The following is a 22,795-nucleotide window of genomic DNA, read 5'->3' as shown; positions in this document are numbered from 1 at the left end:
GGACCCACAGCACTGCCTCCGTACAGCTGGCTGTGCACTTATTCGTAAAAGTTGATATGCATGGAAGCTTTGGGCGTTAATTCTTTAACAGAAGAAAGGGGAGGGGGACCTCCTGTGGATCCAGGAACCACTACAAAGAAAATGAACTCTGGCTGGTGTCTGCTCCCCTGGGGAGGCCTTCTAGGGAGAGGAGGGAATAGTATAGAGTCAGAGTGCCTGCTTTGAGGTCCTGGGTCCCTAATTTACTAACTAGCTAACTCACTTACCAGTCTTGGGTGAGTTAACACTCCTCTCTGTGCTGCAGGTTCATCCTCTATAGAATCATAATAGTATCTACCTAATAGAATAGCTGTGAAGATTAAATGAGATCATTCATATAATGAACGTAGAAAAGTTCTTGACATCCATTAAACATGCAATAAATTTTAGGTGTGGTTGATGTGATCGTGATCGTTATCATCGTTAGTTTCCGGCTAAAGGGACTTGGTCTGACCTCCTATAGAGAAAGAGGGCAAAGACAGAAATGGAGGTGTCTGGTTTTTGTGAATCAACACAGCAAATCTTAAACCATTTAAAAAAAAATAAATTTATTAATTTATTTTTGGCTGTGTTAGGTCTTCGTTGCTGCTCACGGGCTTTCTCTAGTTGTGGCGAGCAGGGGCTACTCTTCGTTGCGGGGCGCGGGCTTCTCACGTTGCAGAGCACAGGCTCTAGGCGTGTGGGCTTCAGTAGTTGTGGCACGCAGGCTCAGTATTTGTGGCGCACGGGCTTAGTTGCTCCGCGGCATGTGGGATCTTCCCGGACCAGGGCTCGAACCCATATCCCCTGCGTTGGCAGGTGGATTCTTAACCACTGCACCACCAGGGAAGTCCCAACACAGCAAATCTTAAAGTACTATTTAGTACTTAATAGCTGAAGTTTTCAAATTCTATAAAGAATTTTACTGGTAAGAATGTAGGCCCCAACAATTTGAAGTAAGGCTCATGATGGCTCAAGAAATTCAGCCTATTCCAGCGGAAAGTGGCCCAGGTCCCTACAGGTCCTTAGAACAGTCAGCAAGGGACTTCTACACCTCTAGGGTAGGCTAGGGTCTGCAGCCCCTGTCCAGCGGAAAGAAGCTTCAGGAGAAGAGACCTTCAGCCCCTTACCCCTTAAGAATAAGGGTGTAGAGTCTCTCCGGGGGGAATGAGACAGGCTGGGACCTGGGACCCTCTGCTGAGTGCACCTCTCCTTGAACAACAAAATACAAAGAAATTATAAGGGACTAAAAATAACTGCGTGCATGGCCAGTTGGGGCAAATTCTGGACAGAAGATACAAAAAGGTCAAAAAACCCAACTGCCACTTTTGAAGAGCCCAGAGCAAAAGCAGGGTACTGAGCACAGCCCCTGAACTCAACACCACCAGAGGGTGGACAAAACACCTAAGCCACCCCTGTGGCCCGACCCCTGGACACACCTCTACCCTCACCCCATCTAAGGAACAAGCTTGACACCCACCTCAGGGAACGCACAAGCAAGGGAACCTGTTGTCTGTTATCTCTCCCCCCTGCTGCTGCAGGGGCCCCAGTAAAGCCTTGCCTGAAAAGAAAAAATGTTTCCTGTTATTCTGAGTATCAATTTTTCTCTAGGCACATCTTAAAAAGTGTAACATACATTCATTAAATAAATATTGATTGAATGTCTACCATGTGACAGGCACTTTTCTAGGCATTAGGAATACAGTAGTAGAAAAGACATACAAAATGCCTTCCGTTATGAATCTTACTTTATTTTTAACCACTGTGGATTCTTAACCACTGTGCCACCAGGGAAGTCCCCCAACCTAGGTATTCTTAACGGCTATAATATGGTGCTTTAAGGACTCAACGTTTCAACTCCGGCTTTAAGTTAATAATAAATGTGTACAATTAAAACATAAAGGCTTTGATAATGTTGGATGTGTTATAAACAGAAAGTTTTTTTTTTTTTTTTTGCGGTACACGGGCCTCTCACTGTTGTGGCCTCTCCCGTTGCGGAACACAGGCTCCGGACGTGCAGGCTCAGCGGCCATGGCTCACGGGCCCAGCCGCTCCACGGCATGTGGGATCTTCCCCAACCGAGGCGCGAACCCGCATCCCCTGTCTCAGCAGACGGACTCTCAACCACTGTGCCACCAGGGAAGTGCACAGAAAGGTTTTTAAAAGAAACTTTTTATTCAGTTATAACCCATATACTGAAAAGTGCATATATCATGTTCAATGAATTTTCATAAAGGACCACACTGATGTAACTATCACCCACATAGAGAAATAGAACATAACCAGACCCCCTTCCCCCAACGCCCTCTTGTGCTCAAAGGTAAGTTTGAAAATTCAAAATAAGTATTCACTTATTGTTGTAAAGCTGAATGCTATAGTCTATTTCAGGCCCTGAATAAAATTCAGTCCCATAATAATATACTCTTCCTAGAGCGATAATTCGGAAAATTTGGTCCCCAGACAAGCAGCCTCAGTATCACTGACCTGCGAACTTATCACTTGCAAATTCAAGGATCCCAATCCAGATCTACAGAACAAAAACTCTGGGGGTGGAAGCCGGCAATTCGTGTTTTTAACAAGCCTAGGGGCTTATTCTGATGCCCCTTAAGGTTGGAGAAGCACGGATCTAAGTCTGTTGGAAGAGTTTTGGTTCGTGATCGCACAGTAACTGTTAAGTGAATACCAGGATCTAAAGCGTTACGCTCGAAAAATAGTGACAAGTTTTAATCACCTATCTCATTTTGAAGCACACTGAGGGTAAAATGTTTTCCCATTTTAACTAACCGTGTTGTTGTTCTAGTCAGTGTTGCATTTTAGCACGAGAATAAAGCAGTCCCCCGCTCCCCGACCTCCTATTCTCTTTCCGCACCCAGCCAGAACTTGTCTAGGTTACCAACAAAACTGCACCCCTGGGTGGCGGGGAATTCAACATCCAGAGGCGGGAGCAGATTTTGGCCAATCAGAAGCCAGGTTCGAGCCGCTCGCCCACCCCAGTGGTGTGTGATTGGTGGTTTCCCGCGGGCGGAAGAGACCCTCCGAGGCTCCGCCCCGCGCGGCGCGAGCCAATCGTCGCTCCGCGCAGGAAAAGACAGGAGCCGTGCGAGAGATGTAATATGGCGGAGAACACCGCCTCAGCGGCTCCGAGCCCGCGAGGGCTTGCGGATGGGGAGGATGCGGGTTCCCTGGAGGAGCGGATGGCGGAAACGGCGAGAGATGATCAGGAGCAGTTTGAGTGCCAGGAACTGCTCGAGTGCCAGATGCAGTTGGGGGCCCCTGAGGAGGAGGAGGACGCGGGCCTGGTGGCTGAGGCCGAGGCGGTAGCTGCCGGCTGGATGCTCGATTTCCTCTGCCTGTCTCTTTGCCGGGCCTTCCGTGACGGCCGCTCGGACGACTTCCACCGCACCCGCGACAGCGCCGAGGGTGAGTGCGGGGCGCGCCCGGGCCGGGGGCGGGGACCGCGGCGGGCTGCCGAGGCCAGGTTTGCGGCGCTGTCCCCCAGGGGGTCGGGGATCGGGCTGCTGCGGCGCCCGAGCGGAGGGCCCCCAGCTCAGAGTTGATCGTTGGTTCCAATCCCGCATCCGCCTCCTCTCAGCTCCTCAGTTTTGCTCAGATTCATTAGAGTTGAAAGAGGGGTAAGTGAGTTGAACAAAACTGCACCGAATCCAGTGTCCAGTTCCTTTTGTCGCCTGTGGCGCTTGTGTTTCTTGCTTTTTTCGGCAGAGATACTCCTGTAAAGGCATTTATTTAACAAGTCACGACCTAGGCATCAGTGTTTTCTGTTACTTCGGGAGCTATCTAAACCTGGTTTAGCCCGCTGGCTCCGTATAGGCTTCAGAATAAAAGTAACTGACAATGAAATCTACCGCCTACACAAGACAGCCTGTAAGCGATGGACAGAGACCTTGACGCCTAGAGAAGGCTAGCTGGCTTTTTGAATGATAACCGAAAGATGCTCTGGTATTTATGAGTTGGCCGTCAGCTTATTGCAGCCGAACGCAACCCCAAGATACTATTTAGTAGGAAATCAAATACCTCAGAAAACCGTATTGATACATTTCAGCTTCACGGTTATCCCGTGAGTTAGGCAAGTAATCTCAGTTTATAGAGGAGTGAACTAGTTAAAACAACCTAAAGCATTGATAGGTTAAAGGGTTATTCCAGACGCATGCCTTATCTTCAAATTCAAGAAGCTTTCCTCCGTGTCACAGATAACACTAGAGCCATGGTTAATTAACATTAATTAGGAAGTTAAATCCTGGAATGAAGCCAGTTCATTTAATAATTCGAATTATTATAAAGGCCTCTTTGGGGAGGAGGCTAAAATTATCTATGTGTTAATGAATTTGAATTGGAAACATCAGTATGAACTCCTGTTTATAACATATAGAAATATCAATGCATATTATACATATATAGACACAGGTTAGGATGTACTCATATATTTCCTTGTTCTGTCAGATGAAAGGGTGTAGAAGGATTGTAACCCTAGCAGCAAGGGGTACACTTAGCACTCAAGTCTTGGTTTCCAATACCATTCTCCAGAGAAATGGCCTGATTCTGGGACTGGGACAGGAAATATACAAGTTGAGCCTGGAGCATCTTGTAACAGAAAGTAATAAAGTGCTAAAAACAAAGCAAAACAAAACCCCCAAAGAAACAAAAAAAAATCCCACAATTATGGGCGTAGTACAAAGGGACACGGGAGCCAACCGCAAGGGCTCCCAATGGCCAAAGCTGAAATAACTCGAGGAAGAAAATACAGTTGACCCTTAAACAACACAGGTGTGAACTGCACCTGTCCACTTACAAGCCAATTTTTTTCTCAGTAGTAAATAAGACAATACTACGCAATCTGTGGTTGGTTAAACTGGGAATACAGAGAGCCGACACTGGGATTTTCAACTGCTCAGAGGGTCAGCACCCCTAACCCTGGCATTGTTCAAAGATCAACTGTAGTGTTGGAATATAACCCAACATACAAAATAAATATCCATAAAGTTCATACTGATGTAAATAAATGGTGGAATAAATATACAAATGGAAGAAGAGACAAATCTCCGACGCAGAAGAATTCCAGGTAATTCGTGTAGCTACTCTATCCTCAAGGAGGTGGAGTGTAACTCCCCACTCCTTAAGTGTGGGCTGCGAAGAGCACAGGATACAAAGGGGGAGAAAGTAGAGAAAGCTGACAGACACTGCCTCACCTAGGTAATCAAGGTCAGCATCAGCAGTGATAGCTAGTAGCATGTACGCTTGATACAGTGTGATGAAAATGGAACTTTACCTCTGTGACCCTCCTCCTCAAACTCCATAACTCTAGTCTAATCATGAGAAGAATATCAGACAAATCCCAATAGAGAGGTACATTGTACAAAATACCTCAAAATTGTCAAGGTCATCAAAACCAGGGAAAGTCTGAGAAACTGTTATGGCCAAGAGATGCCCAAAGAGACATGATGACTAAATGTCATGTGGTGCCCTGGTTGGGATCTTGCAGTAGAAAAAGGACATTAAGTAAACACTAAGGAAATCTGAATAAAGCGTGGACTGTATCAATATTGGTTAATTAATGTAACATGGAATACTAATTAGTGCAAGATGCTAATAACAGGGTAAACTGGGTGGAGGGTATATGGGACCTCTTTACTATCTTTCTTCACTATATTATGTATATTTAAAACCATTCTAAAAAATAAAGTTTATTTTAAAAAAAAAAGGACCTTGTAAGGTTCTAGCCCAAGACCCAAGGAATAATCTAGGTCATCTCCATTATTTGAAGGTTAAAGGCACAGAAACCCAGAAAGAGTAAACTTTTTCAGGTTGCACTGCTAAAACAGATATGCAAACTATGAACATAATATTGTCTCGGTATTCCATTTTTGACTAAAAGGACTTCCTTTTATCGCTTATAGAATTTCATTTACTATGCTTTTCAAGATTGTAAACATATACAACTCTGATGCTTCCTAGAAAATTCTTAGCTCTTTCATTCCAACTCAGAATTATTCTCCCACCTCACTTATCTCAGATAATGCCTGTTCCAGACTGATATTCCTATCCTATCTCCACCGTGGGAAGCAGTGTAGAATTGTAATTAAGAGCATGGGCTCCATAGTAAATTGTCTGAGTTTGATTCCAGGCTCTGCTGGTTTATAGCCATAAGACTTGAAGCAACGACTTGGTACCACCAGTTCCCATGGTACTACAATTTCCTCATCTGTAAAATGGTAGTAATGATGGCACCTACCTCAAAGGGCTGTTGAGAGAAGCAGATGAACTGATATGTATAAAGCAAGGTTTCCCAGCCTCAGCCTGTTGACATTTTGCACCACATGATTCTTTATTCTGTGTATGCTTGAGGGTGGAGGGGGAATGAGGTGGAGGTTCTCCCATGCATTGTAGGATCCTTGACCTCAGCCCCTAGGTGCCAGTAGCAGCCCTCCCACTCGTGACAATCAAAAATGGCTCTAGGGGCTTCCCTGGTGGCGCAGTGGTTGAGAGTCCGCCTGCCCATGCAGGGGACACAGGTTCGTGCCCCGGTCTGAGAGGATCCCACATGCCGCGGAGCAGCTGGGCCCGTGAGCCATGGCCGCTGAGCCTGCGCGTCCGGAGCCTGTGCTCCGCAACGGGAGAGGCCACAGCAGTGAGAGGCCCGCGTAGCGCAAAAAAAAAAAAAAAAAAAATGTCTTCAGACATTGCCAAATGTCTCCTAGGGGACAAAATCACCCCTAGTTGAGAACCACTGCTAAGTGCTTAGAGTAGTGCCTGGTATTATAGTTAAGTGCTTAAATATAGTTGTTACTGTTGCTGGTCATTGGATCCTCCCTAATGTAGTGTTTGGTTACAGGTGTGGAAAAAGCAGATAGCCAGGTTCAACCAGGGTAGGTTTTCATTGTTTTTGTTTTGTTTTATGCCTAACAGGTACAAAGAGCAGAAGGACAGTACTGTGTAGGGTATCTGTAGTTATTGCATACATAGACTAAATATGGAGGGAAGTGAAGACAGAAAGGATCTGACTTTCTTCCCTAGAATAGATTAGGTCTTTCTTCTGTTTTGCTCCTATACCATACTTACCCTTTATGACATATTAAAATTTTAATTAGTCTCTTGCATAATTTTTTGTTTAATTCGTGCCTTCTCAGACTAAAACCTTCTGAGGAGCAGGGACTGGCTATCTTATTATTCAGACATCAGTCCCTACCACTGGCCGGCAGTAGATGTTCAGTCCATGTTGAATAAGTTGTGTTTAAATTTTATATAAATGTTGTGTTCTTTTTGAATCCTATTTAATTATATTATGAGTATATTTGGTCCAGATAATCTCTGGTGTAGCATAAGGTTATGGCATATTAAAGTTGAGGAAATAAATACAAATAAATGTATTTATTTGTTTCATCTGCTTAGCAGCTGCAGGACTGTTTTTTGGTTTGCTGGTTAATTTAATCTTTGTCTTTTATTGCTACATGGTAAATTCAGTGAAAACCAGGATTATGGTTTACTCAGTGTTGTATATACTTACTACCTAGCATAACATCTGGGTGGGTGTTCAAATATTGGGGAGATTAACATTAATAAATGTTTTTAAAATAAAGCTTCGTAAACTGAACAGACTCTCGCTTAACTGAAACCTTGACAGAAATAATATATTTCCTATAATATTAGGCATTTTAAGGTACAAAGTAAGTTTCCAGGTAATGATTTGACACATTTTACAGTTTGGATCTAAATCTCCCTTTTCATTTAGTTTAGACTGCTACCTGTGAAAGTACATAGTTTTCAAGATTTATTATTCTACCTGTGAAACATCAGTTTTATTTTGAAGGAAAAGTCTTCATTGTTATTCTTTTTTGTTCTGATTTCCTAAAAATTGTCTATAAATAAAGCATACACTCTAAATTTATGATAATCTTTGGGTGATATTTGTAACTTATTTCTCCGCAAACCACGCAGAGGCACTGCTGGGTCAAGTTTGGAGTTTTGTTTTGATGTTTGAATAAGATTCACTTTCTTCACTTTCTTCACTTTCAGCTATTATTCATGGATTGTCCAGTCTAACAGCTTATCAACTGAGAACTATATACATATGTCAATTTTTGACAAGAATTGCAGCTGGAAAAACGCTTGGTAAATATATTTTTATCTTATGTTGCACATATTTCAATCTATGTCTAAAGGGGAGACAATGAGAAGAAACAGATGGGAGTAGTCCTTTGTTTTTGAGAGTTTGCTCACGTGTATTTGGCATGTACATCTATACACAGACATATTTAAAGCTAGTAAAAGAAATATAGGGCTTCCCTGGTGGCGCAGTGGTCGAGAATCTGCCTGCTAATGCAGGGGACACTGGTTCGAGCCCTGGTCTGGGAAGATCCCACATGCTGCGGAGCAACTAGGCCCGTGAGCCACAACTACTGAGCCTGCGCGTCTGGGGCCTGTGCTCCGCAACAAGAGAGGCCGCGATAGTGAGAGGCCCGCGCACCGCAATGAAGAGTGGCTCCCGCTTGCCACAACTAGAGAAAGCCCTCGCACAGAAACGAAGACCCAACACAGACAAAATAAAATAAATTAAAAAAAAAAAAACCCTGAGCAGTACTTAGAGTAAAACTCCTTAATGTGCTCTTACTGACTGCCTGTCACCAAACATTTCTTAAAAAAAAAAGAAATATAATCCCTATCTTCTTAGAGCGATGGTTCTCAAATTTTAGCTTGCTTCCGAATTATTAGAGAACTTCTTAAGGAACAGAATGGTGAGTCCCCTTCTCCATCATGAGTTTCTGATTCAGTAGGGTGAGTGAGGGGCCCTGGAGTTTACATTTCAAGTTCCCAGGTGATTCTGATGTTCCTGTTGGGGGACCATGCTCTGTGTATTTTTTTTTTTTTTTTTTTGCGGTATGCGGGCCTCTCACTGTCGTGGCCTCTCCCGTTGCGGAGCACAGGCTCCGAACACGCAGGCTGAGCAGCCATGGCTCACGGGCCCAGCTTCTCCGCGGCATGTGGGATCCTCCCGGACCGGGGCACGAACCCTCGTCCCCTGCATCGGCAGGCGGACTCTCAACCACTGCGCCACCAGGGAAGCCCATGTGTACTCTGTCTTAAAGACGTCACTAAATGGGGCTATGGTAACTTTGTGGTGACTCCTATTACTATCATGCATACTCTGTTTCTAACTGGCAACAATGGTATTTGAAACCTCTTATTTGAGCTTGATTTTAGCACTTACTTAATAAGGGAATATGATTTTAGAACTATAATTCTCTCTCTCCCTTGTCCTCATAGTTTATTTATTTTTATTTTTTTAAAGCATGGATCATTTTTTTTTTTTTAATTTTATTTATTTATTTATTTATGGCTGTGTTGGGTCTTTATTTCTGTGCGAGGGCTTTCTCTAGTTGCGGCAAGTGGGGGCCGTTCTTCATCGCGGTGCGCGGGCCTCTCACTATCGCAGCCTCTCTTGTTGCGGAGCACAAGCTCCAGATGCGCAGGCTCAGTAATTGTGGCTCACGGGCGTAGTGGCTCTGCGGCATGTGGGATCTTCCCAGACGAGGGCTCGAACCCGTGTCCCCTGCATTGGCAGGCAGATTCTCAACCACTGCGCCACCAGGGAAGCCCCTCATAGTTTATTTTAGATTGTAATGGCCAGGCCGGGTTCAGTTTATCAGTAATGGCTAATATTTATAGCATGGTTATTTAAAGGACTTTTTTTTTTTTTTACATCTTTATTGGAGTATAATTGCTTTACAGTGATGTGTTAGTTTCTGCTTTATAACAAAGTGAATCAGTTATACATATACATACATTCCCATATCTCTTCCCTCTTGCATCTCCCTCCCTCCCACCCTCCCTATCCCACCCCTCTATGTGGTCACAAAGCACCGAGCTGATCTCCCTGTGCTATGTGGCTGCTTCCCACTAGCTAGCTATTTTACGTTTGGTAGTGTATATATGTCCATGCCACTCTCTCGCTTTGTCACAGCTTACCCTTCCTCCTCCCCATATCCTCAAGTCCATTCTCCAGTAGGTCTGTGTCTTTATTCCTGTCTCACCCCTAGGTTCTTCATGACATTTTTTTTTCTTAAAGTCCATATATATGTGTTAGCATACGGTATTTGTCTTTCTCTTTCTGACTTACTTCACTCTGTATGACAGACTCTAGGTCCATCCACCTCATTACAAATAGCTCAATTTCGTTTCTTTTTATGGCTGAGTAATATTTCATTGTATATATGTGCCACATCTTCTTTATCCATTCATCCGATGATGGACACTTAGGTTGTTTCCATCTCCTGGCTATTGTAAATAGAGCTGCCATGAACATTTTGGTACATGACTCTTTTTGAATTACGGTTTTCTCAGGGTATATGCCCAGTCATGGGATTGCTGGGTCATATGGTAGTTCTATTTGTAGTTTTTTAAGGAACCTCCATACTGTTCTCCATAGTGGCTGAACCAATTCACATTCCCACCAGCAGTGCAAGAGTGTTCCCTTTTCTCCACACCCTCTCCAGCATTTATTGTTTCTAGATTTTTTGATGATGGCCATTCTGACTGGTGTGAGATGATATCTCATTGTAGTTTTGATTTGCATTTCTCTAATGATTAATGATGTTGAGCATTCTTTCATGTGTTTGTTGGCAGTCTGTATATCTTCTTTGGAGAAATGTCTATTTAGGTCTTCTGCCCATTTTTGGATTGGGTTGTTTATTTTTTTGTTATTGAGCTGCATGAGCTGCCTGTAAATTTTAGAGATTAATCCTTTGTCAGTTGATTCATTTGCAAATATTTTCTCCCATTCTGAGGGCTGTCTTTTGGTCTTGTTTATGGTTTCCTTTGCTGTGCAAAAGCTTTGAAGTTTCATTAGGTCCCATTTGTTTATTTTTGTTTTTATCTCCATTACTCTAGGAGATGGGTCAAGAAGGATCTTGCTGTGATTTATGTCATAGAGTGTTCTGCCTATGTTTTCCTCTAAGAGTTTGATAGTTTCTGGCCTTACATTTAGGTCTTTAATCCATTTTGAGCTTATTTTTGTGTATGGTGTTAGGGAGTGATCTAATCTCATACTTTTACATGTACCTGTCCAGTTTTCCCAGCACCACTTATTGAAGAGGCTGTCCTTTCTCCACTGTACATTCCTGCCACCTTTATCAAAGATAAGGTGACCATATGTGCATGGGTTTATCTCTGGGCTTTCTATCCTATTCCATTGATCTATCTTTCTGTTTTTGGCCAGTACCATACTGTCTTGATTACTGTAGCTTTGTAGTATAGTCTGAAGTCAGGGAGCCTGATTCCTCCAGCTCCATTTTTTGTTCTCAAGATTGCTTTGGCTATTCAAGGTCTTTTGTATTTCCATACAAAATTGTGAAATTTTTTGTTCTAGTTCTGTGAAAATTGCCAGTGGTAGTTTGATAGGGATTGCATTGAATCTGTGGGTTGCTTTGGGTAGTAGAGTCATTTTCACAATGTTGATTCTTCCAATCCAAGAACATGGTATATCTCTCCATCTGTTTGTATCATCTTTAATTTCTTTCATCAGTGTCTTATAATTTTCTGCATACAGGTCTTTTGTCTCCTTAGGTAGGTTTATTCCTAGATATTTTATTCTTTTTGTTGCAATGGTAAATGGGAGTGTTTTCTTGATTTCACTTTCAGATTTTTCATCATTAGTATATAGGAATGCCAGAGATTTCTGTGCATTAATTTTGTATCCTGCTACTTTACCAAATTCATTGATTAGCTCTAGTAGTTTTCTGGTAGCATCTTTAGGATTCTCTATGTATAGTATCATGTCATCTGCAAACAGTGACAGCTTTACTTCTTCTTTTCCGATTTGGATTCCTTTTATTTCCTTTTCTTCTCTGATTGCTGTGGCTAAAACTTCCAAAACTATGTTGAATAAGAGTGGTGAGAGTGGGCAACCTTGTCTTGTTCCTGACCTTAGTGGAAATGCTTTCAGTTTTTCGCCATTGAGGATGATGTTGGCTGTGGGCTTGTCATATACGGCCCTTTATTATGTTGAGGAAAGTTCCCTCTATGCCTGCTTTCTGCAGGGTTTTTATCATAAATGGTGTTGAACTTTGTCGAAAGCTTTCTCTGCATCTGCTGAGATGATCATATGGTTTTTCTCCTTCAGTTTTTTAATATGGTGTATCATGTTGATTGATTTGCGTATATTGAAGAATCCTTGCATTCCTGGAATAAACCCCACTTGATCATGGTGTATGATCCTTTTAATGTGCTGTTGGATTCTGTTTGCTAGTATTTTGTTGAGGATTTTTGCATCTATGTTCATCAGTGATATTGGCCTGTAGTTTTCTTTCTTTGTGACATTCTTGTCTGGTTTTGGTATCAGGGCGATGGTGGCCTCGTAGAATGAGTTGGGGAGTGTTCTTCCCTCTGCTATATTTTGGAAGAGTTTGAGAAGGATAGGTGTTAGCTCTTCTCTAAATGTTTGATAGAATTCGCCTGTGAAGCCATCTGGTCCTGGGCTTTCGTTTGTTGGAAGATTTTTAATCACAGTTTCAATTTCAGTGCTTGTGATTGGTCTGTTCATATTTTCTATTTCTTCCTGATTCAGTCTTGGCAGGTTGTGCATTTCTAAGAATTTGTCCATTTCTTCCAGGTTGTAAAGGACCATTTGATGCAAATAATTCCATATTTATATTGGGTTTTACAATTTACAAAATGCTTTCCAGGCAGTCTCCAGTGGTGGGCAGTAATAGCACGGAACTGTTCACTTATAAACAGACTAGGTGGCAGGAAATCCCACCCTATTAGGACCGCTGGGGGAGCCCACACTCATCCAGCTCTGGCTCATGTGGCGTGCTGTGTTGTGGAGGTGAGTTGGAGCTGGACAGTCAGTGGATTAGGGCTAGAGGCAAAGCAGACGTGCGGAAGACGGTAGGTAGGTAGGCTGGCTGGGCTGGTGGCGGAGGAAGAAAACGGGCTGATGTAGACCATAAGCTAACATGGTTCACAGAGCTGTCTGGTAAATTAAATGTGACAGAATGTTCTAGAAGTGCCTGGCTGGGCTTCACATACAGCAGTTGTTCATTATATTGTTATTTTCCTTTCCAACAACTTTTTCTCTCAAAACAAGGGTACAAAAAAAATCCCTGTTTTGTGTGTGACCCCATGGTTTAATCTTGAAATTCACCAGGGTGCAGCTTAGATATAATAGGCTGGGGTCAGTGATCAAGAATCACTATATTTCAAGAGAGCCAGCATTTAAAACGTAATTTTAGTTTATGTATTGGATTTTCAACTACACGTGACCCTGAATTTCAAATGGAGATGTTTGTGTGTAATTTGCTAAGTCGTTACCAGCCACTGTGAGTCTTTGATAAGAATAAGCTGATAAATTCTGTTTTAAGAAAGTTTAACAGTAGTACAAATATTATCTCATTAAATATTCACATAGTATTTATTTACAGCATTTTTCTGTTTTTTTATTTGTTTGTTTTTTTGCGGTATGCGGGCCTCTCACTGTTGTGGCCTCTCCCGTTGCGGAGCATAGGCTCTGGACGCGCAGGCTCAGCGGCCATGGCTCACGGGCCCAGCCGCTCCGCGGCACATGGGATCTTCCCAGACCGGGGCACGAACCCGTGTCCCCTGCATCGGCAGGCGGACTCTCAACCACTGCGCCACCAGGGAAGCCCATACTTACAGCATTTTATAGGTGAGAAAACTTAGGCTTAAAAGGCAAAATAACTTTTTCGGCACCACACAGGTAGTACATGATAGAGTCTGGAATAAACTCCAAAGTTTTAAAGACCACTCTACAATATCGCAGCCGATTGTATATGGTGATGAGAAAGAGGAAGGAGTAAAACGGTGACTCCTTGGGTTGTTTTTTTTTTTAATAAATTTATTTATTTATTTTGGCTGTGTTGGGTCTTCGTTGCTGTGTGCGGGCTTTCTCTAGTTGCAGCGAGCGGGGGCTTCTCATTGCGGGGCTCAGGCTCTAGGCGCGTGGGCTTCAGTAGTTGTGGCACGCAGGCTCAGTAGTTGTGGCGCGCGGGCTCAGTACTTGTGGCTTGCAGGCTCTAGAGCACAGGCTCGGTAGTTGTGGTGCACAGGCTTAGTTGCTCCACAGCATGTGGGATCTTCCCAGACCAGGGCTCGAACCCATGTCCCCTGCGTTGGCAGGCGGATTTTAACCACTGCACCACCAGGGAAGTCACTCTTTAGGTTTTTAAGCCTTGGTGATTGGAATAATGTTGGTAGAGAGAGAAGTTCTTGATTGATCCTGTTTCAAATATCTACAAAATATATAACAAGGATTTAAAGTAATATATGCGAAAATCAAATTTCACAATAAACTAATTTCATGCTGTATCTCAATGAAGTTTGTTATACTGCAGTTAGACTTACAAACCATTTAAGAATTCTGTTACTCTGACACCTTATATAAAATATAGTTTATTTCAGCTCTTAAAATCAGTATTTTAGTAGAGAAAATCTTCAGATGTTTTGTGGACTCATGTACAGCCTTTTCTGTTTTTTATTTTTTATTTTTTTTTTAAGTTGATTTTAATGAGGAAATTAACTTGAAAAATCTTCCCTAAACTGGTATATACGAGAGCAGTGCCTGGTACATAGTATACACTCAGTCAATATTTAAAGAAATGAATTTATAAAAAAATTAACAAAGTAAAGTTCTTCATGGCTTTCTGAGTTACTTATTTTTATTTTGGTTTTAAAAGATGCACAGTTTGAAAGTGATGAACGAATTACACCCTTGGAATCAGCCCTGATGATTTGGGTGTCAATGGAAAAGGAACATGACAAGCTTCATGAAGAAATACAGAATTTAATTAAAATTCAGGTATGAGTGTTACTTTGTGTTTATTATTAGTATTTTGCTAGAAAATAAAAACAACATCTAAAGAAACTAAGAGCCACTTCATAGAAGTTGGACGGTAAACCTGTAGTAAAATTTAATATAATCATTCTCTTTAGAAATTTGACCTATGATTTATAGTCTTGACATGAGGTCTAAGAGTTGGGACTTAATGTTTTCTACCTAAGTGCATATTGTCCCCACATTGGAAAATATGCCAAATCTATTTAAAGATTACTAAGCAAATTTCAAAAACCAGTGGTTTATGCTCTCCCATTTAAAGATTACCTTTTATTTATTTATTTTTTTAAATATTTTTTTTGGCCACACCGCATGGCATGTGGGATCTTAGTTCCCTGACCAGGGATTGAACCCGCTCCCCCTGCAGTGGACACGTGGAGTCTTAACCACTGGACCACTAGAGAAGTCCCTAAAGATTATCAAATAATAAGAAATGAATGGGTTTTTGTGATTAAGAGAATGTAAAATTTTAACTATGTAGAGAAAATTTTAGTAGGAGTAGCCTATTAAAGAGTGAGAAACCAAAGAAAGTCTTTCAAAGATATAATAGCAGGGAAAATATGTTTTGCTTACAGGCAAAGTATGTACTCAGGAATTTCATAGTTAAATAAACTTTTCCTAGTTTTTAAAAAAATTTTCATGGTTGGGTAGGAGAAAATCCAGGTGGTGTCCCATCTTCTCAGGAATTAATTATTGATGGTGTGGTGACTGTCAATTAGAATTAAGACCTGAAGAGAATTGGCAGAAAAATGACTGCTGCTTTTAAGAATTTCAACCCAGGGCAAAGGGATTTGTCATGTTATCCCAGCCTTTTGGAGTTCTAGGGGAAGCAGGCCTTTGCTAAATATACCAGTAAAGTTGAACGGGTTACCATAAAATACATAGCAAACGTGTAATAATATATTGCTTACTGTTTGCCAGATACTGTTCTAAGTACTTTTATATATAACTCTTTAATCCTCACAACTGCCCTGTGAAATAGGTACTATTATTTTCACCATTTTACATTGGTGTAAAGAAACGGAGACGCCAAGAGGTTAAATAGCTTTCCCAAGTTTACAGACCTACCCAGATGGTAATGGTGGTCCTATATCTTACCACATATGGTATCAAAAAAGGCCAGTTTATAAAATGATTATTCAAAAGCATCTGGCTTCCTGAGTTTCTATTAGAGATTTTCCTGGGGTCCTAAGTAGCAACTTTTATATATCCTAATCATCACAAACACCATCCATCTACCTCTTCTCTCTCTTCCCTTTTGCTCAAAATGACTATTTAGGTGGGTCCTCAATATATATAATGTAGCTCCTGATTTATTTATTAATTCCTTCCTTTAATATCATTTATCAAATCAAAATTATTAAGCTCCATATTTTAAATGAAGTAGTTTAGACTTACCTGAGTTATTTCAGTATTAAACAACAGTTAGATATTTTAAAAAGCAATCTAAGGTTTGTATTTGTCATCCTGTCTTTTAGGCTATAGCTGTTTGCATGGAAAATGGAAATTTTAAGGAAGCAGAAGAAGTCTTTGAAAGAATATTTGGTGACCCAGATTCTTATACGGTAATTATTTAAATTAGAATCAGAAGTTTGGAGCCGTTTTTATGGAATAAGGAAAATTGAAAGAACATTGGAGGAGAAAAGAAATGTTTTCTCTTTTAAACAGTATAGTCCAACAGAAATATAATGCCAGTCCCGTGTGTGATTTTAAATTTTCTAGTAGCCTGGCTTCCCTGGTGGCGCAGTGGTTGAGAGTCCGCCTGCTGATGCAGGGAGCGCGGGTTTGTGCCCCGGTCCGGGAAGATCCCACATGCCGCGGAGCGGCTGGGCCCGTGAGCCAGGGCCGCTGAGCCTGCGCGTCCGGAGCCTGTGCTCCGCAACGGGAGAGGCCACAACAGTGAGAGGCCCGCGTACCGCAAAAAAAAAAAAAAAATTCTAGTAGCCACATTAAAAAAGTAAAAAGAAACAAGTAAAACTAATTTTAGTAACACTTTATTTAACCCAGTATATCCAAAAACATTATTCCTTTTAACAATCAATGTAAAAAGTATTGGTGAGATATTTTGCACTCCCTTTTTTGTACAGTCAGCCCTCTGTATCCTGGGTTCCATATCTGGGGATTCAACCAACTGCAGATTGAAAATACTTAAGGGGTAAAAATTCCAGAAAGTTTCAAAAAGGAAAACTTTAATTTGTCACACACTGGCAAGTATTTACATAGCGTTTACATTGTATTAGGTATTATAAGTAATCTAGATATGATTTAAAGTGCATGTGAGGAAATGTGTAGGTTATATGCAAATACCACACCATTTTATATAAGGGACTTGAGCATCCTTGGATTTTGGTACCCGAGGAGAGTCCTAGAGCCAATCCCATGTGGATACCAAGGTACAACTGTACTAAGTCTTTGAAATCTAGGGTGTATTTTACACTTAACGCTAAATTCAGGGCTTAACGCCTTTCAAGGGCTGAGTAGCCTTGTGTGGCTAGTGGCTACCATATTGAGCAGTGCAGGTGTAGGGGAATGCATTATAACTTGCTTATTTTTCTGGAGGTTTCTTATGTTATCACTAGTTTTTGTGTGTATGTGTAATGTTAAGGTCAATAGAAGTTAATTTTTCAATATTAAAAACAAAGTTATGAGAGCAAATTAAGCTTATTCAAAGAAATGTAGTTTTATACAGTTTTTAGTGAACTCTTTATTGAACAATAGCATACCTTTAGTAGAGTACATATATCATAAGTGTATAAGTAGGCGTATTTTCACAAAAGGAACACACTTGTGTGGTGACCTCCTAGATCAAGAAACAGAACATCACCAGCACCCTCCAGGCACTATCCTTCCCACCTTCTCAAGGGTAACCGCTATCCTGACTTGTAACATCCAAGATTTGTCTTTCTTATTTCTGAACTTTATATAACGGAATCATGTAGCAAGTTTATATTTGTAAGAGAGATACATGGTGTTGCTTATAACAATCGTTTGTTCATTCTCATTGCTCCATTGTAGGAATATACTACAATTTATCCATTCTACTGTGGATGGACATTTGAGTTATTTCCATATTTTGTCCATTACATTCCTTTACATGTCTTTTGTAGAAAAAATATATGTGTTTCTATTGGGTATATACTTAGGAATAGAATTGGTGAGTTGTAGTATATGCACATACTGAGTTTTAGTAGATACTGCCAGAATTTTCCAAAGTAGTTATTATTAATTCCTCCAGTAGCGTGGGAGAGTTCCAGTTGCTTCACAGACCTTATATGTGGTTTTCATTATAGTCATTCTGGCAAATATATAGTGCTATTGCATTGGGTTTTAATTTCTGTTTCTTTGATGATTAATGAAGTTGAGTACCTTTTCACATGGTGGTTTTGGGGAGAGGGAATCACCTTAATTCACTGAAGGACTGAGCCTTTAGTAAGGCTTATTCTATCTCTAATTTGCCCCTGTTCCTACGGTGTAACCCTCCTGAGATTTCAGCTGGAAGCCTGGTATGTTTATTGGGTTCCCTGCCCTTACTTTTTTGCCTTAGTACTGTGAGACTACTGGAAATCCCACTCTGCTTGTACTTCACAGAAGAGGAAACTTTATGGCCAGGAAGCCTAAGAGGGAAAGTGTTAACCTCACTAATGTTCGTAATCAGGTTAATACCAATAATATATTGAAATAGCATTTCCTATACTTCTGATTGGCAATGATTAAAAATGTCTTAGCATACCAACAGTTGGCTCAAAATGTGGAGAAATGATAAAAGTGCCGTACCTTCCTCTCAGAAGGGTAAATTGGTACTTAAGCTTTGGAGAGCATTTTAACAAAATCAGTAAGCATGCATTCCAGCAATTCCACTTCTAGATAAATACCCTAGAGTAACTGTTTTTACTTTCACTTAATACTTTTAAAACCATGAAGCTTTATTTAAAAAATAAAAACTGAAAAAAGAAAACTAGGCCCTACTGTGACAATTTTTCTGGGATAGAGCTTGAGAAGTGGAATTTTTTTTAAAGCTTTATAGCTTTATTGTGCAACCAGCATTGAAAGAACTGTTGTCTAGGAAAAACTTGTACTGTGCCCAAGAAGACATGTAGGAAAATGTTTAATAGCATTGTGATAATAGAAAATAGCCTACATGCTTTCAACAGGCTGGAGGGAAAGGTGAATAAATGGTATGTATTTTTTAAATTTTACTTTTATTTATTTATTTATTTTTGACTGCGTTGGGCCTTCATTGCTGTGTGCGGGCTCTCTCCAGTTGCGGCGATGGGAGGGCCACTCTTTGTCACGGTGGGCAGGCTTCTCACTGCGGTGGCTTCTTCTGTTGTGGATCACGGGCTCTAGGCGTGTGGGCTTCAGTAGTTGTGGCACATGGGCTCAGTCGTTGTGGCTCGTGGGCTCTAGAGCGCAGGCTCAGTAGATGTGGCGCACGGGCTTAGTTGCTCTGCGGCACGTGGGATCTTCCCGGACCAGGGTTTGAACCCGTGTCCCCTGGACTGGCAGGCAGATTCTTAACCACTGTGCCACGAGGGAAGCCCCTAAATGGTTTTTTTGGTTTTGGTTTTGGTTTTGGTTTTTTTGCGGTACAGGGGCCTCTCACCCTGTGGCCTCTCCCGTTGCGGAGCACAGGCTCCAGTCGCACAGGCTCAGCGGCCATGGCTTACGGGCCCAGCCGCTCCGCGGCATGCGGGATCTACCCGGACCGGGACACAAACCTGTGTCCCCTGCATCGGCAGGCGAACTCTCAACCGCTGAGCCACCAGGGAAGCCCGAAACTTTCTATATTTCGCTCAACTCTATGACATCCATGTTGATTTGATATTTAGAGAACTACTAGTTACTTTCACTGTTGTACAGTATTCCATTGATCAAAAATACCATTTAGGGCTTTTATCAAAAATACCATTTAAGGCTTTACACCATTGGTATAAAGTTAAAACCATGCTAAACAATGCTATATATATTGTTTATGGATGCATACATATGTAGTGCAAGTGTAAAGGAATGCATGGATGTGCTAAAGTTCTAAATTCAGGATATTGGTTACCTTGAGAAGAGGAAGGCCAGGGTCGGGGAAGGGTTCCATCAGATTATAGTAGTAAATAAGGCTTCTATTATACAGATAAGGATTTATTTCTTAAACTTGGTAATGGATATTTAGGTTCATAAGGTTTTTTAATCCTTTTGCATATGTGTAAAATATTAAATTTTTTTGTAAGTCAAAAAATATATTGATGGGCATTTAAAACGGGAGCATTTTTAAAACCTCTTGAGTTTTTGTTTATAAAGTGATTTTTTTCAGTTAAATAATATGACAAAATTTCTAGTATTTGTGCTTTATGTGCTAGTAAGTTTCTTCTGTTTTCTTTAGCCTTTAAAAAGGAAATTGCTTATGATAATCTCTCAGAAAGATACATTCCATTCCTTTTTTCAACACTTCAGCTACAACCACATGATGGAGAAAATTAAGAGTTATGTGAATTATGTGCTAAATGAAAAATCGTCAACCTTTCTAATGAAGGTATGCATATTTCAGAGAGATTGTAAACAGACTTAAGAGTAATTGTTACAATAAAGGAGAATACTTGAAATAGAAATTCTTCAAAACTAATCAGATTTTTATTTAGTGATTTTGTAGAAGGATGTGGTGAAATGTTATAATTAGTGGATCTAAAGGGTTTATTGGTGATCTTTGTAGTATTTTTACAACTTTTCAAAGTAAAAGTTGGGGAAATTTTTCAAAATAGAAAGTTGAGGGGGAAACTTATCAAAACAAATTAAGAAATAAGGGAAAAATAGTTTAATTAAATTTAAATGAAATTTTTAGCATATTTTTGGGGAAAGTCAGATTGGACTGAAGAAGGGTCATTAAAATTTTTCTTTTTACATTTTATCCTGTCTTAGCCTCCAAAAGTTTTAACTTAATATGTTAGATGAGAGCATTGATTAATTTGAGATAGTTTTATTTTAAAATACATAGAATCTTTAAAAAAATGTTTTTAAAGTAACCTTTTATCTTAACACTGACTAGAGAGCATTGTCTGTATCAAGTACCTTTGCAAGGAAAGCCCTTCTCCATAATGCTTATAAACCAAGCAGGTTGCTGATGGTGATATCATAGTTACTGAGGAAAATAACAATGCACTGCCCTTTATTGACCTGTGACAAGACACTTGGGTTATGACTGTCAAAGAACAAGAAGGCTTAATTAAATGTTACTTGTTTGAAATGACTTAATGCATCCCTTCGTCTCCTGCAACCCCCTTTTTAAGGCAGCAGCAAAAGTAGTGGAAAGTAAAAGAGCAAGAACAACAGCTTCTCAAGATAAACCTAATAGTAATGATATTGAATTGGAAACTGAAGCTAATTTGGATATAGGAGAAAGGTTTGTAAATTCATTAGTATATTTTTTGTCTTATGAATGTAATATCTATGTAAAAGTGATGCTAGCGAACCATTGTTAATAAAAATGATTATCGAGTAGTAGGTATATTGCGTTACTGATGGCTAACATTTGGATGTTTGGGAGTGCTGTAGAGTTAGGGCTTACGCATATTCTGTTATATGTGCTAAGCAAAAGTAGAGAGAAAACAGCACTGTGTAGCTAGTGTGAGTGACATCATTTATCATTCTCAGGGAACATGAACTCTAGAACAGTGTTGAGGTTGAAAGCCTGAGTCATCTGTGCCCCTTAGTTCTCAAATCCTACATGCCCTCATGTGACTGTCATACTGAGGGTTATTCTAGTATGTTAAAATATTGTTCATCTTCTCTAAGGGTAGGCTAACTGCTTCATCTGGTGCGCAAGTGCAGAAACAGTGATTTGCTCCAGTGCGGGAGGGAAACAAGCCTGTGTCAGTCCTACAAGTTGAGAGACGAGTTCAGTTTCTAAAATTATTTCTTCTTTAGGGATTTTCAAGGGTAACTTTTACAGAATTGGCTTTTACCTTTTGCTTTAGAAACTAACCCTACTGAAGAAGATAAGCTCTACCATTATAATGATCTTTTCTATTGAACCTATGGTCCATTCCTCCCCTTCATCCACCCTTAAACCAAGGCCAAATGGTCAGATCCTTCTGGTCTCTGGATGGATGTATTTGGCAGTGGATGTAATATTACTCTTTTCTTGGGACCATGACGTAAGCGCTGTAAGTCCCCATCTTAACTACTTATTGAGAGGTGGGGATTGGAGTCTGAGTTGGATGGACATGGCATTGGTCACACTTCAGGACTGAGCTCAGTCTTATAGTTCTTTTTGTCCCTGCCTATCAGCGCATGATCTGTTCCTCACTGCTTCATCTCCCCAAGGGCTCTATTGCAGTCTTATTGCTCATTGGGTTTTTCCTAAGACCCATTTTGAGAAGTAGGGATTTCCTTTTTATTGGCTCAGTTATTTCATTTTGTTTAGGAAATCAAAGTTTAGTAGTACCAAGACCCAATGCGTTCTATGGCCCAGCCTTCCTGCCTACTGTAATACTGCTTTAAAGTAAAATAAGATTAGAACTTACCGTGAATCTTGCATGTAATGAGCACGTTTCCTATGTATTCTCCCAGTGTAGTACGACCCACTTATTCCACATGCTTTCCTAGACACAAGCGCAGTTCAGCGTGTAAAGCAGAGCTCTTGACGCTCTCATCTGTCTGCGCTAACCTCCTCTACCTCACACATCCGGCTGCTTATCTCCCCAGGCGTCACGGATTCCATAGCAGAGATGCCTCTAATCCACCCTTACCATTTATATCCTAGATTATTCCTTAGCTTTGTGCCACACAAATCCATTCTTGATGTGACTTCCAGGGTTAGCTTCCCATACAAATAAATCTGTTTAACTCACTTCCCAGCTTAATAACCTCTGTTGGCTTTCCGTTTCCTACTTGATGAATTAGATTTTGCTTTTTTTTTTTTTTTTTTTT

At 40.8% G+C, this 22,795-nt stretch overlaps 1 protein-coding gene across 4 annotated transcripts in view; it reads left to right on the top strand.

Moving 5' to 3' along the window:
• The first annotated feature begins 3,114 nt into the window (after positions 1 to 3,114).
• The window catches only part of TERF1 (telomeric repeat binding factor 1), a 40,221-nt gene continuing 20,540 nt past the window's right edge, over positions 3,115 to 22,795 (top strand). For 2 of the 4 annotated variants that reach the window (XM_007453717.1, XM_007453715.1), the window contains exons 1-6: positions 3,132 to 3,438; positions 8,047 to 8,142; positions 14,721 to 14,842; positions 16,357 to 16,443; positions 20,253 to 20,402; positions 21,154 to 21,266. In XM_007453717.1, coding sequence (XP_007453779.1) covers positions 3,132 to 3,438; positions 8,047 to 8,142; positions 14,721 to 14,842; positions 16,357 to 16,443; positions 20,253 to 20,402; positions 21,154 to 21,266 — 875 coding nt within the window. Of the gene's footprint in view, positions 3,439 to 8,046; positions 8,143 to 14,720; positions 14,843 to 16,356; positions 16,444 to 20,252; positions 20,403 to 21,153; positions 21,267 to 22,795 lie in introns of all 4 variants that reach the window. The other 2 variants (XM_007453714.1, XM_007453716.1) reach the window with 2 other exon arrangements.

The sequence above is a fragment of the Lipotes vexillifer genome, unplaced genomic scaffold, assembly GCF_000442215.2.
Source record: "Lipotes vexillifer unplaced genomic scaffold, Lipotes_vexillifer_v1.1 scaffold35, whole genome shotgun sequence".
Lineage (NCBI taxonomy): Eukaryota > Metazoa > Chordata > Mammalia > Artiodactyla > Lipotidae > Lipotes > Lipotes vexillifer.
This window is presented reverse-complemented; position numbering and strand designations above follow the sequence as displayed.